This window comes from Narcine bancroftii, chromosome 1, assembly GCF_036971445.1.
Source record: "Narcine bancroftii isolate sNarBan1 chromosome 1, sNarBan1.hap1, whole genome shotgun sequence".
NCBI classification, from domain to species: Eukaryota; Metazoa; Chordata; class Chondrichthyes; order Torpediniformes; family Narcinidae; genus Narcine; species Narcine bancroftii.
The window spans coordinates 367,466,994-367,480,992 of NC_091469.1; the positions used below are offsets into that span (position 1 = coordinate 367,466,994).

The window sequence follows — 13,999 nt, forward strand, 5'->3', positions numbered from 1 at the left end:
TATCTCTACACCTCCATCCCCCATACACATGGTCTCAAAGCCCTTTATTTATTTATTTCTTAACAACAGACCAACCCAGTCCCTCGCCACTATCTCCCTCCTCCACCTGGCAGAAGTTTTTTCTACCGTCAATAACTTCTCCTTTGACTCACCCAACTTCCTCCAAGTCAAGAAGTATCCATGGGTATCTGTATGGGTCCCAGCAATGAATGCCTTTTGGTTAGCTTTGTGGAGCAAGGTGCAAGCCTATAGAGGTAATAGGCTTGCTCTCTACTACAACTCTTCCTCTCTACTACACTGACAACTACATTGGTACTGACTCATGCACCCATAATGAGCTCGTGAACTTTATTCATTTTGCTGCTAACCTCAAATCCACTTGGTCCATCTCTGTCAACACTATCCCCTTTTTTGATCTATCTCTTGTCTCCATCTTGGGAGTCAAATTTTATGCAAACTTTCATTTTTTTTTTTACAAACCTACCAACTCCCACAACTATCTTGATTACACTTCTTCACACCCAGTCCCCTGGAAGGATTTTTTTCCTTTCTCTCAATTCCTCCACCCCCTCATATCTGTTCCCAAGATGTGATCTTCCAGTTCCAGACCATCCGAGATATCCTCCCTCATCATCAAAAAGAAATATGGCTTCCCTTCTAACACCATCAACTCAGTCCATACCCGCACCTCCTCCATTTCCCATACATCAGCCCTGGCCCCCTCTGCCCCTACACACTACCAAAATAGGATTCCCCTTGTCCTCAACCTACCACCCCACCAGTCTCTACATCCAACACATTATTATCCACAATTTCTGTCACCTACAACGTGATCCCACGAGACACATCTTTCCCTCTCCACCTTCTGTTCCCTATGTGGCTCCCTTGTCCACTCATCCCTTTCCACTAGTCGTTCCCTTGCCACCTTCCCCTGTGACTGCAGGAAGTGCTACACTTGTGCCAACACCTTCTCCCTCACTCCCATCCAGGGCCCCAAACAGCCCTTTTGAGTGAAGTAACACTTCACCGGTTAATCCGCTGCAGTTATCTACTGCATCTCATTGTGGCTTCCTCTACATTGGAAAGTCTGGACCCAGACTGGTAGATAGCTTCATTGGACATCTTTGTTATGTCTGCATCAATGACAGGGATCTGCCAGTGGCCGATCATTTCAATTCTGCACCCCACTCCTGAGATGACGTGCCCTTCTATGGCCTCATGAACTACCAAACCAAGGCCACCTGTAAATTTAAGGAGGAGCACTTAATATTCCATTGGACACTCTCAAACCAGATGCATGCGTGAGAGCTAAAGCCCTCACGATATTGAATTCACCCCCTTAACTCTCACGCATACACTAACCGAATTCCATTACATGAAACCACAGCAGATGCGCTAACTGAAGACTTGCTCGTGCGGAGGAATCAAGATGGCTGCACCCAGCCTTTGGACCCCGGGACGCCAACTGACAAAGTACACACATGTATTTTGGCTCTTACGTGCCCTGTATCCCTGTTATACTTTGTCAAATACAACAAACTACGCAAATTTTATACTTTTTCTTACATATTTTATTTACTTAAAATCTGGTCATATGTGACAAGTCACATGGGTTGCAAGTCAGGGAGTACCTGTATGCTGTTTGACCTGCTGAGCTTATCCAGCATTGTGTTTTTATTTGGTAGACTACAACATGTTTGTGATTAGGGGCAGAAAGGGAGATTGTTTGTTCATCTTGGATTTTTTTTAAGAAAAGAGGCAAAAAGAAATTTTGAATTATTCATAGAGGGAGAACAATCAACAGCAACACAGATGTATATTCAATTGCAATTTCCAAAATTTTATTTCACATTTGAGGACAATTAAGTTGTATCTGGATGAGCATTGAATCTCCAAGATGCAAAAGACTACAGAACAAGTGCAGATAAATGGGGGGGGGGGGAACACTACGACCCACAAGAACAAAATCACATGCAATCCTGACTTGGAAATAGAATTCTGGTCCTAACCAAAAACATAATGGTATCAGTAATGTACTTCGCCTCCACTATAGGATGACCAATAGGAAAAAGCATTTTCCTTTTTCTGATTAGGGCCCTGTTTAAAGATAATGCAAGAAAGTCTGAGATAACACCCTAATGCCAAAAGAGGGACTAAATCACAAATTACATAAATTTGTAGGACAGTGGACATCCTAACCCAAAAGTAGTAAAACATTATCCGGATCCTTCAATAATTCAGGTACAGAAAGTACTCACCTTGGTGATAATTAAACATTATTAGGGTTTCTGGCCTACACCCTGAAAGGGGGCAGCATTCAAACAGCTCTAGGGTTAATTTTCCACCCCCCCCCCCCATACACAGAGAGACCACCCAGTAACTCTATAGCAATTTAAAAAGTATGCCTGCCCATAATTAACTTCTCTGCTAATGGAATTTAGGGTCAATCTCGGCACCTCAATTCCTAACCCCCCCCCCCCATAAAACATTGTCAAACAACACATGCCACATGTCAACTTCTCCAGCCAACATCTGAAGAAATTTTCAAATTCGCTGGTACTTTTATATCCTCTATGTAATGAACACAAATGTTGAAAATACTCCCATCTACCATTTTATTCAGTCTTATTATGATCTCATTACCTCAAGTATCCCTCCATGATCATCCTTCTGACCTGCCTACAAACATGCACTCTATTCCTATCGACTCTAATACAATTTACTGTGCAAACAGATAAACTACACAAAATTAGACAGGAACTATTAGAATTGGGAACATCAAGAACAAGCAAACCACGATAAACCCAATGTCACCAGGCCGAACGAATTATTTTTAGGATGATCGGACTTTACTATCCAATGAAGGCAACAAACAGGCAAACTTGACCGCTTAGACCTCAGCCCTCGTGAATGATATACAAAGGATACAGCCACTGCAGCCTCCACTCTGGAGCAATCGCACGCTGAAATCCAGGGCTCATCACGTGTACGAAGTATCGATTACAAGGATCGGGTCACAGAGTCCCTGGTACATCCTTCAGCTGCTTCCACCCCCTAAACAAACACCTGGCATCCCCCCACCACCCCGATCTCTGGAGACTGGGCGGCCGCCCCCGAGAGCAGCCGGGAGACAGGAAGAGGTGCCACGCCGGGAGCGTGTCACCTGGGGCCGAGGTGAATTCCCACCGCATCCGGTACAACTAATCAAGGCCGATTCTGGTCTAGTGGGAGAAACAGGAGAAGAGCCAGACTCCCCTCCCGACCCCACCAAGGGAAGCCCGGCCCACTGGCCCCCATCTCCCTGCTCTCGGGCTCCCATCACCGACGTCTGGCCCGAGCAGCGGCCCTGCCCCCAATAGCAAGGTGCGCCACGGGATGCTCACCTGGTCTCGGAACTTGAGGAAAACCATCGCCCCGGTGGCGCACTCAGGAGGGAGCCGAGCAGGCCTCGGGTCGGAGCCGCTCTCGACTTATCGCCAACCCCGAGGATCCAACGGCCAGTGCAAGCCAAACTCACAACATTACCGCCAGGCACACCACGCAACAAACCACAGCACCATTGGCCGCGGTCGCCGAGGCTACGTCAGCACCGCCTTCACCAATTGGACGCGAGCCGTGACAACGTCAGTCTTGAACCGCAACCTTTCACCCGGCCCTCCCTGTGAAGCAACCAGACGGGGGTCGCGAAGGGATAACGGACGGAGGAGAGAACTACGGTGCCAAAGGGAGAAAAAGGGGTAGGAAAGGTGAGAGAAAAAGAAAGGGAATGCAGGGAGCACGGGAATGGGCCCTTTGGCCCGTGACTTCCATTTGTACTAATCCCGGTTGACAGCATGAGGTTTGTATCTTTCTTTTCACCGCCCATTGATAATTGTGCAGTTCAGTTCCAGAGCAATCTTTAAATTTATTCACGGTACACCTGTTGATGACTGAACAGCAGGAAAAGATGAGTCAGAATTAGGCTGGAGATGGAGACGATGGCTGAATGGTGCTAGAACAGCACTCTTACTTTGAATATCAACAAGACCAAGCTATTTACTGGGGAGTTTAGGAAATGAAATCCACGGGACCACTTGCCAGCCTTCATGAACAGAGCTGCGATGGTAAGGGTTAGTGCCTTCTCGTTCATGGGAGCCCACATAATGGGGGACCTCTCCTGGCGCCATCGAGGCTATTGATAAGGTGCACCAATGCCTCTACTGTCCAAAATGTTATATAGAGAATTTAGGTTAAAATGACTCAAGTTAAAATGTGATGATTAATCATAAAAAGGGAAGCCAGAACGGACAGGGAGCTTACTAGCAGCCAAGGACAAAAGCTGAATATGTTTTTTTAAAAACCTATCTTTTCATGGTCATAGTGAGAGACATGCAGGAGACAAAGGATTGATAAGAAGGGTGAGAAACAGAATTTAGTGTATGTAGAGTTCACAGCGTACGTAACGAACGTGATAATTAAAAATGCAGTTATACTTAGAATGCTTTTGCAATACTAACCAATTAAAACAGTATTAATAAGAAGGGGAAGGGCAAACAATAAGGGTATAAAAATCAATGCACTGTATGTATCGGGGCTTAACTGGTGAGAAACCAGTTGAGTCCAACTCTGCAGACTTGTAAATAAAGCTTGTCGTGTCATCAGTTTTAAAGAGACTCATGTGTGAGAAGTTTTATTTCTGACAAATGGGGGCTCGTCCGGGATCTACACTCCGGCCGTGAGGGGAGGCGAGAAGAGGGACATCGGAGGCGGTGCACCCCGCTGAGTTCAGCGGCTCCTAGTCCCTTGCTCGTCGCTTCGGGCGGCTTGAGCGAGTGGTATCCGGACAGGGTGACACGACAAGACGGAGAGGAGAAGGGTGACGGTTCAATCCCCGGGAAGACACCGGTAAGTGACGACTTACGATTGTGGTGTGGGGATTGGGTAACAGGTGTAACGGGATACACCTGTTTGGATAAAAAAACCTAACATAATAGATCAGGTATAGAGCTTTTGTCGTGGCATGAGGACCCTGTCGTGGGACTCTAGGATAGACCCCAGGGAAACCTCGGCGGTAACCGAAGGAGGGACAGCACCTCCGACGAAGTGCCGAGAAGAGAGGGGTCAACCCCAGGGAAACCTCAGCGGTAACCGAAGGAGGGACAGTACCTCCGACGAGGCGTCTGAGAAGAAGGGAGTAGGGTCCAGAACGAGAGGGTCCTCAGCAACGATAAACAGATCTAGGTGGGAAAATGGGAGGATCAAAATCTAAGGGCTCGTCTGAAAATTCAGGACAATTCCTGGGAGTACCCCTTGACAGCCCTTTGGGGAGAATGTTTGAAAATTGGGATAGTAATAGATATCGGGACAAAAACAAGAAAAAGATGGTCCAATATTGTCTCCTTTGGTCAAAACAACCTATTAAAGGTTCCTCGGTCTGGTGGCCGAAATTTGGATCTGATGAGGATTGGGTTAGACAAGCATTAAACATATATGTAAATTCGAGACCAAAGGTGAATCAAGAAGAGTCAGCATATGCATTTTGTTGGGTTCCCTGGCCAGGATCCTTAACAGAATGTTTTAAATTGAGAGTGGCAGGAGAAAAGAAATGGGAACCTCTGGACAACCTTCCCCCTCCTTATATTCCCCCGGTGCCTACTGCGCCCGAGGAAAGCTTATTACCGGAGGGGAAAGGTGATGAATCTGATTGCCCCGAAGGGGGCCGGGATAAAAAGGATGCATTAAGGGAGTCGGACCCTAAACTTCCACCGGTAAACTGACCCTGGACAAGATCCCAGACTGGTCCAGGACCATCAAAATTTTCAATAAGCCTAAATCCCCTGAGGGAAGTTCCTATGGGAGGACCGGGAGGGGGAACGGGATATGTGAATGTTCCCCTAACTAGTACAGAGGTGCGGGGATTTAAGAAAGAAATGAAAAAGTTATTAGAAGATCCTATAGGACTGGCTGAACAGCTTGACCAATTCTTGGGACCAAACACATATACGTGGGAAGAGATGCAGGCAATAATGGGAACATTATTTTCACCCCAGGAGAGGCAGATGATTCGACGGGCTGCCCTCCTCATGTGGGAATATGAACAACCTGGGGACCCTAGACCCCATGAACAAAAATATCCCCTAAATGAACCCAGGTGGGACAAACGAACACCCGAGGGATTGGCAAGTATGAGACAATATAGAGAGTGGACAATTAAAGGGATACGGGAGGCTGTGCCAAAGGGTCACAATTTTACCAAGGCATTTGGGAACCACCAGGGGAAAGACGAGTCCCCTACTGATTTTTTGGAGAGGGTGAGAAAGAATGTCCAACAGTATGCTGGTGTGGACCCTAGTACACCAATGGGTGAACAGCTTATTCGAATTGAATTTGTTTCCAAATCATGGCAAGACATTAGAAAGAAACTAGAAAAGGAGGAGGACTGAAGCGAAAAACCCCTAAGTGACCTGTTAAAAAAGGCGCAAAAAGTATATGTGCAGAGAGAAGAAGAAGATCAAAAGAGGGCGACAAAGGTTATGGTACAGACTATCCGACAGATGAATGCTGAATCCAGAGGGGAAAGAAAACAAAACCTTCCTCTAAACAATCCAAGATATCCAAGAGAGGGAAGACCCCGGAGGTTCGTTAAGTGCTATTACTGCAATGAGGAAGGACACTTTAAGAGGGAATGCCCCCGATACAAGAGGGAACTGCGTGCCCTCGAACTTATGGAAGAAGATTAGGGGTGTCAGGGGTTCCAAATGTTAGGGACCAAATATAAGAGGGAACCCCTGGTAAAACTAAAAATTGGTCCCAAGGGAGAAGAGGTGGTGTTTATGGTGGACACAGGAGCGGAACGAAGTAGTGTAATAACTGTGCCAATCGGAACTGAGCCTATAAAAAGTAATTTGACAATTTCTGGGATAGAAGGAGCTCCCAGAATGGTATCAATAATTCCCCAAGTAACAGTGAAACTGGAAGAAAGAGAAGGGGTACAAGACCTCTTGTTATTACCTTCGGCTGGATTTAACCTCCTAGGAAGGGACTTACAGGCTCTCCTAGGTTTGGGTGCTCTCCCTGTGGACGGAGAAGTGCGAGTCCACCTTTGCGCTTTAAAGGAAGAGGATGAACGGCAGATTGACGAGAGAGTCTGGTATAAGGAGGGAAATCGAGGAGGTCTGGACATCCCACCTTTACATGTCACATTAATACCAGGTTATCAGCCGGTAAGGAAACGTCAGTATCCTATTTCTTTGGAAGGGAGAAAAGGGCTACAGCCGGTAATTGAGACTTTAATACGAGACGGACTATTAGAAGAATGCATGTCACCTTATAACACCCCTATACTCCCAGTAAAAAAGTCAGATGGATCCTATCGCCTAGTTCAGGATCTAAGAAGTTTGAATGCTATTGTTCAGACCCGCCACCCAGTGGTGCCTAATCCCTATACTATTATGAGTCGGATGCCCCCAGACCATGAGTGGTTTAGTGTTATCGACTTGAAGGATGCCTTCTGGACTTGTCCGTTAGAAGAGGAAAGTAGAGATATGTTTGCGTTTGAATGGGAAAATCCATGGACAGGTAGACGGAGACAGTTTCGGTGGACTGTATTGCCCCAAGGGTTCACTGAATCTCCAAACCTGTTTGGACAAATGCTAGAACAAATCCTGATGGACTATCCACAATCTGATGATTCCCAACTGATGCAGTATGTGGATGATTTACTATTATCAGGACCCAAGGAACAAGAAATGAGGAGAGAGACCATTAGACTCTTGAATTATCTGGGGAAAAAGGGTCTACGAGTGTCCAGAAACAAGTTACAGTTTGTTGAGAAAACTGTGATATATCTGGGACACCAGATAAGTAAAGGACAGAAACGGATTACCCCTGAACGGATTGCGGGAATCACTAGAATGCCGTTACCCCGTAATAAGAAGGAAATAAGACAATTCCTGGGACTCTTAGGTTACTGTAGGTTATGGATAGAGGACTACTCAGCTTTGGTGAAGTTTATGTATGAAAAACTGACAAATGAAAATGAATATCCATTGAAATGGACCCAGGAGGAGGAGGGATGGTTCGAGGACTAGAAGCATCGCCTGACACGAGCCCCAGTACTCACTCTGCCCTCTTTAAAACAGCCCTTCCAGCTATTTGTCACTCATAACCAAGGAACAGCTGTGGGAGTTTTAACACAGGAAAAAGGCGGTCAGCGACACCCAGTGGCTTTCCTTTCCAAAATGATGGACCCAGTGTCTCGCGGATGGCCGACGTGTATCCAGGGAGTAGCGGCTGCTGCTCTGTTGGTAGAGGAAGCACGTAAACTTACTTTTGGAGGAAAGATGACTGTGTACACCTCCCATTCTGTGAGTGTTTTATTAACACAAACTGCCCATCGATGGCTGACTGATTCTCGCATATTAAAGTATGAAACCATTTTAATGGTCGGAGAAGATCTACAGTTTGCAAAGATTAATAGCTGCAACCCAGCTCAGTTTTTATACGGCAGTGAAACAGAGAGAGAGGTGGAGCACGACTGTGTCGAGTTGACAGATCTTCAGACCAAGACCCGAGAAGACCTTTGCGATACTCCGCTGGGAGAAGGATATGAATTCTACATTGATGGCTCCGCCAGATGTGTTGACGGAATGAGAAGAAATGGGTATGCTATAATAGAAGGAAATACTTGGAAAGTAGTAGAATCCACGAGACTACCCGGAAGCTGGTCAGCACAATCCTGTGAACTATATGCCTTGCAGAGAGCCCTCAAAATACTGGCAAAGAAAATTGGAACGATTTACACAGATTCCAAATACGCATACGGAGTAGTGCATACCTTTGGTAAGATCTGGAAGGAGCGTGGTCTAATTACATCAAGAGGAAAGGAATTGGCACACGAACAGATGATTACTCTGACTCTAGAAGCCTTAACATTACCCCAAGAAATAGCAGTGGTCTACATACCAAGCCATCAAAGGGGAGATAACCCGACAGCAATTGGAAACAGACTGGCTGATGAAGAAGCCAAAAGAGCAGCCATGCAACAAGAAGTCCGTTTGCTGACTTTAATCCCAATAAGGCAAGGCATAAAGACAGCTCCCATTTTCACTGCTAAAGAAGAAAAGAACATGGATCAGCTGGGCGCAAGCCAGTTACCTGATGGAACATGGAAAACACCAGATGGAAGAATTGTTCTAAATAAAGAAATAACTCGCAATATTTTAAAACACCTGCATCAACAGAGCCACTGGGGCACCCAAGCCTTATGTGACACAGTGCTTCGAGAATATGTGTGTAAGGGAATCTACACCTTGGCCCAACAAGAGGTGCAAAATTGTTACCTATGCACAAAAATTAATAAGAAGATAATGAGGACAGGGACCATGGGAGGTCAACCATTAGCCATACGCCCTTTTCAACGTATCCAGATCGACTTCACAGAGTTACCTCAAGTTCAAAGATGGAAATATCTGTTGGTGATAATAGATCACTTTACCCGATGGGTAGAAGCCTTCCCAACAATAAATACTACAGCCTCTACAGTAGCTCACCTCCTCCTAGAGCAGATAATCCCCAGATATGGTATAATGGATTCTATAGACTCAGACAGGGGTCCACATTTTTCTTCAAAAATCCAACAATTGATTTGTGATGCATTACAGGTCTCTTGGAAATTACATACCCCTTGGCATCCACAAAGCTCAGGGAAGGTCGAGCGTATGAATGGAACACTAAAAATCCAATTGACAAAGTTAATGGTGGAAACTAAAATGCCTTGGATAAAGTGTCTGCCCCTAGCCTTATTGAGAATTCGTACTGCCCCACGAAAAGATGTAGGGCTGTCCCCTTATGAAATGATGTTTGGGCTTCCCTTCTGGAGTACAGTTGAAGGGTGTCCCACCTTGGGGGAAGGGGATATATTTGTTAGGAACTATTTACAGGCACTGTCACGCTCTCTTGCAGATTTACGAAAGAGAGGACTATTGGCACAAACACCGCCTTTAGACTTTTCTTTACACAAAGTGGAACCAGGAGACTGGATTCTCTTCAAGACCTGGAAAACTGAAAAACTCCAGCCCCAGTGGGAAGGTCCATACCAAGTTCTCTTAACTACAGAAGCTGCAGCACGAACAAGAGAGAAGGGGTGGACACACGCATCCAGATTTAAGGGACCTGTAGAGGCGCCACAGGACCCTGATACGAACTCAGATTGGACTTGTATTCCTGGAGAAAAACCTCTTACCTTACGATTTCGCAAAAAGACTTAATTCACAATGTTATTGTTATGTTCTTTGATTTTTCTTAGTTTGCCTATGTCTTTATCAGGTGTGAAATGTAAGAAATGCAGAGATACAGTGGTCCTGTTTCAGGACCACATTTGGGGAAGAAAGGAAGGTAATTTCATTTCCCATACCTCAGTTCCTGAGAAATGTTGGGCAGAAAATACCACCCAACATCCATATACCCCTTGTGTGGAAAAAGAAGGAAATAATATGGGTCATTATATACAGATTCCTAATACCACTCCTTTCCCTCTTAACGGTTGGAAAGGTGACTCAAGCCCACCATGCCCTGATGGACTCTGGTTTTGCATACACCAACGTACTGTTCCAATGAGAAGTTACACTCCACACCCGAAATTGCCTGTCCCTTTAAGACAGCCGGACTTAGTTCGAGTCCATCCAAATAACCATGAAAGTTTCGGTCATGCAGTTGGGGGAAATAACCTTTTTGTAGATCTTGCAACTAAAATTGCAGGAACTTTTAATGTAACCAATTGTTGGGTCTGCGGGGGTCCACGGATGAATTCATATCTATATATATTACACACATTTTAAAGAGAGAAAGGGGTGGATTGTTATATAGAGAATTTAGGTTAAAATGACTCAAGTTAAAATGTGATGATTAATCATAAAAAGGGAAGCCAGAACGGACAGGGAGCTTACTAGCAGCCAAGGACAAAAGCTGAATATGTTTTTTTAAAAACCTATCTTTTCATGGTCATAGTGAGAGACATGCAGGAGACAAAGGATTGATAAGAAGGGTGAGAAACAGAATTTAGTGTATGTAGAGTTCACAGTGTACGTAACGAACGTGATAATTAAAAATGCAGTTATACTTAGAATGCTTTTGCAATACTAACCAATTAAAACAGTATTAATAAGAAGGGGAAGGGCAAACAATAAGGGTATAAAAATCAATGCACTGTATGTATCGGGGCTTAACTGGTGAGAAACCAGTTGAGTCCAACTCTGCAGACTTGTAAATAAAGCTTGTCGTGTCATCAGTTTTAAAGAGACTCATGTGTGAGAAGTTTTATTTCTGACACAAAAGGTCAGAGGAAATTTGGCATGGTTGAATACTATCAAGCATTGTATCATGTCCTAGTTCGGTAATTCAAATACCCAGGAACACAGAAGGAAGCAGCCAAGTCCTTCACTGACTCAGACCTCCCTTTCATTTCAATGTGAACTGCTGCCTCAAGAAGATGACCAACATCATATACCACCCTGATTGTCACTTCTCACTGCTATCTTTGGACAGAAGCCTATCCAGTGCTTCTCGCTTCAAGAACAGTTTTTAATCTAAGGACTATTGGGTTTTGAACCTTACCACCTTAACCATAAACTACTCTTGGACCACTATTGAAACATGTTTTTCTTGCACTTACTGTAACTGTGAAATTTATTTATCCTATTATTTCTGGAAATAAATAATGCATCCTATTGCAGTTGGTGTATCTTGCATACCTGTTTGGTTGCAGCAAGTAAGAATGTTGGTGTATGCCTATTAAATGTGCTTGCACTGTATACGATTCTGCCACCATCAACCACACTTTTTTTAATATTTCATGTCAAGTTATCTTTAAAACTCATCTTAAACTTGCTCCTTTTTTAGTGTGGGGGGAAAAGATTCTGGATATTGACCCTTTCTATGCCCCTCATAATTTTATACGCTTACTTCAGGTCATCTCCCAGCCTCCATTAGCTACTAGTAAAACAAGTCCAAGCAATGTTATCTCTCTCTATAATTAATTACCTATAATCCAGTCAATGCCCTAGTAAATGTTCACACTCTCGTGCAATCAAAGAGGGAGTGAGTGGGATGAAGAGAGGTTGACAGGGTGAGGAAAGGAGGTGAGAAAAAAAAGGGGAGTGGGGATAGGAGGAAATTGGGTATTTAGGAGAGGGGGAAAGAGCAGGATGGTATGTGAGAAAGGCAGTGAAATGGGAGAGAGCAAGGGTGAACAAGAGGGAAGAGGTGGAATGGGGGACTGGCTGGGGTAAAGAAGTGGAGATAGAGATTAAAATAGTGGAGTAATGAACAGTTTATTTCTGTACATGTTCCATGGGGTCATAGTGAGAATTTTTGTTTGATTTGTTTACATTTTAAAAAAAATCTCACCATAGAATTGTTACATTTTGGTTTGATAATTTATGTTTAATTGCTCCATTGGTGCAGGAATAAGAGAGCTTGATTTGCTTTTCAACATGAGGACCAGAAGCCATTATAAGGTTGAAAAACAAATAAAACAGTACGAGACATCGCCCAAACCTTAGGATTACCAAAAATCAACAAATCGGAACATCAGTAAGAAGAAAGATCGTACTGGTGACTCAGTAATCGTAAAGGGATTAGTAAGCCAAGGAAGACTTTGACTGCTGATGCAAGAATTCTCATCACAATGAAGAAAAATCCCCAATATATGTCTGACAGAGCAGAAACACTCTTCAGGAAGCAAGTGTGGATATGTCAATGACTACTGTCTGCAGATGACTTCATGAGCAGAAATACAGTGGTTATACTGCAAGAGTCAAACCATGGCAATGGTGGTATGCTTTTGATATTGGGCAGCTCCTTCACACCTCCACACTTTGCTCTTCCCATCGCTCTGATACAGATTAATCTTATTCCAATTTTCATTGGAAATATGAAGGTTGAGTTCTCTTTCCCAATCATTTTTAAACTTTTCAAAAGTCCCAGAATTTATTTTTGTAATTATATTATATAATTTAGATATCACACCTTTTGGAGGGAATTTTGAATATAGTATATCCTCTAAAACAGTCGTAGTCTCCCGATTGGGAAAAGAGGGTAAAGTCGAAACTAAGAAACTCCTAATCTGCAAATATCGAAAGAAATGAGATCTAGGTAAATCATATTTCATGGATAATTGTTCAAATGATATGAAAGAGTTATCCAAGAATAAATCCGAAAAGCATGTTATACCTTTAACTTTCCAGAGTAAATAAGCTTGATCAATTAGAGAGGGATGAAAAAAGAAATTTAGTACAATAGGGGTTTCCAAGATAAAATGACTTAGGCCAAAAAATCTCCGGAATTGAAACCATATACGTAGTGTATGTTTAGCCATTGGATTATCAATTAGTTTATATAGTTTAGTAAGAGTAAAAGGGAGAGCAGCTCCCAAAATAGAACTAATTGATAAATTTTGTACCAGTTTAATTTCTAAATTTACCCAATGGGGATTTAGAGATAATTCTGAATAATTCAACCAATACCTTAAGTAACTAATATTAATTGCCCAATAATAAATTCTAAAGTTGGGTAATGCCAATCCTCCCTCCAGTTTAGATTTCTGTAAATATTTTTTTCCCAATCTAGGATTCTTGTTTTGCCAGATATATGAAGACAATTTAGAATCGACCTTATCAAAAAAAGATTTAGGAACAAAAATAGGTATAGCTTGGAATATATATAAAAATTTAGGTAAGATCATCATCTTAATAGCATTAATTGGAATAAAATTCTGCGACTGGTAAACTCCTCTTCTCTATGTGCAAAACATTCACTGATACAATTTAAAGTTGTTCATAGAGCTCATATGTCTAAAGATAAACTCCATCGCTTTTATTTTCATATCGATCCTATATGTGATAAATGTCAATTGGAAATAGCTTCCCTTACACATATGTTTTGGTCCTGTCCCTCTTTGCAGAATTATTGGAAGTAAATTTTTTCCATTATATCTACCGTTTTGAATATTGATTTACAACCA

At 43.3% G+C, this 13,999-nt stretch overlaps 1 protein-coding gene and 1 long non-coding RNA gene across 4 annotated transcripts in view; one reads left to right on the plus strand and one right to left on the minus strand.

Moving 5' to 3' along the window:
- LOC138750698 (serine/threonine-protein phosphatase 6 regulatory ankyrin repeat subunit A) overlaps nt 1-3,568 on the minus strand; it is a 226,568-nt gene extending 223,000 nt beyond the window's left edge. The window contains exon 1 of one of the 3 annotated variants that reach the window (XM_069912781.1): nt 3,384-3,568. Coding sequence is in view for 1 of the 3 variants with exons in the window: in XM_069912800.1 (XP_069768901.1) it covers nt 3,384-3,410 (27 nt within the window). In the remaining 2 variants the exon portion in view is untranslated. The remainder of the gene's footprint in view (nt 1-3,383) is intronic. The other 2 variants (XM_069912764.1, XM_069912800.1) reach the window with 2 other exon arrangements.
- LOC138750728 (uncharacterized) lies at nt 3,094-11,278 on the plus strand. Its single transcript, XR_011349479.1, has 2 exons — nt 3,094-3,746; nt 9,943-11,278. It is a non-coding gene; the product is annotated as an uncharacterized lncRNA (long non-coding RNA).
- The last annotated feature ends 2,721 nt before the right edge of the window (nt 11,279-13,999 follow it).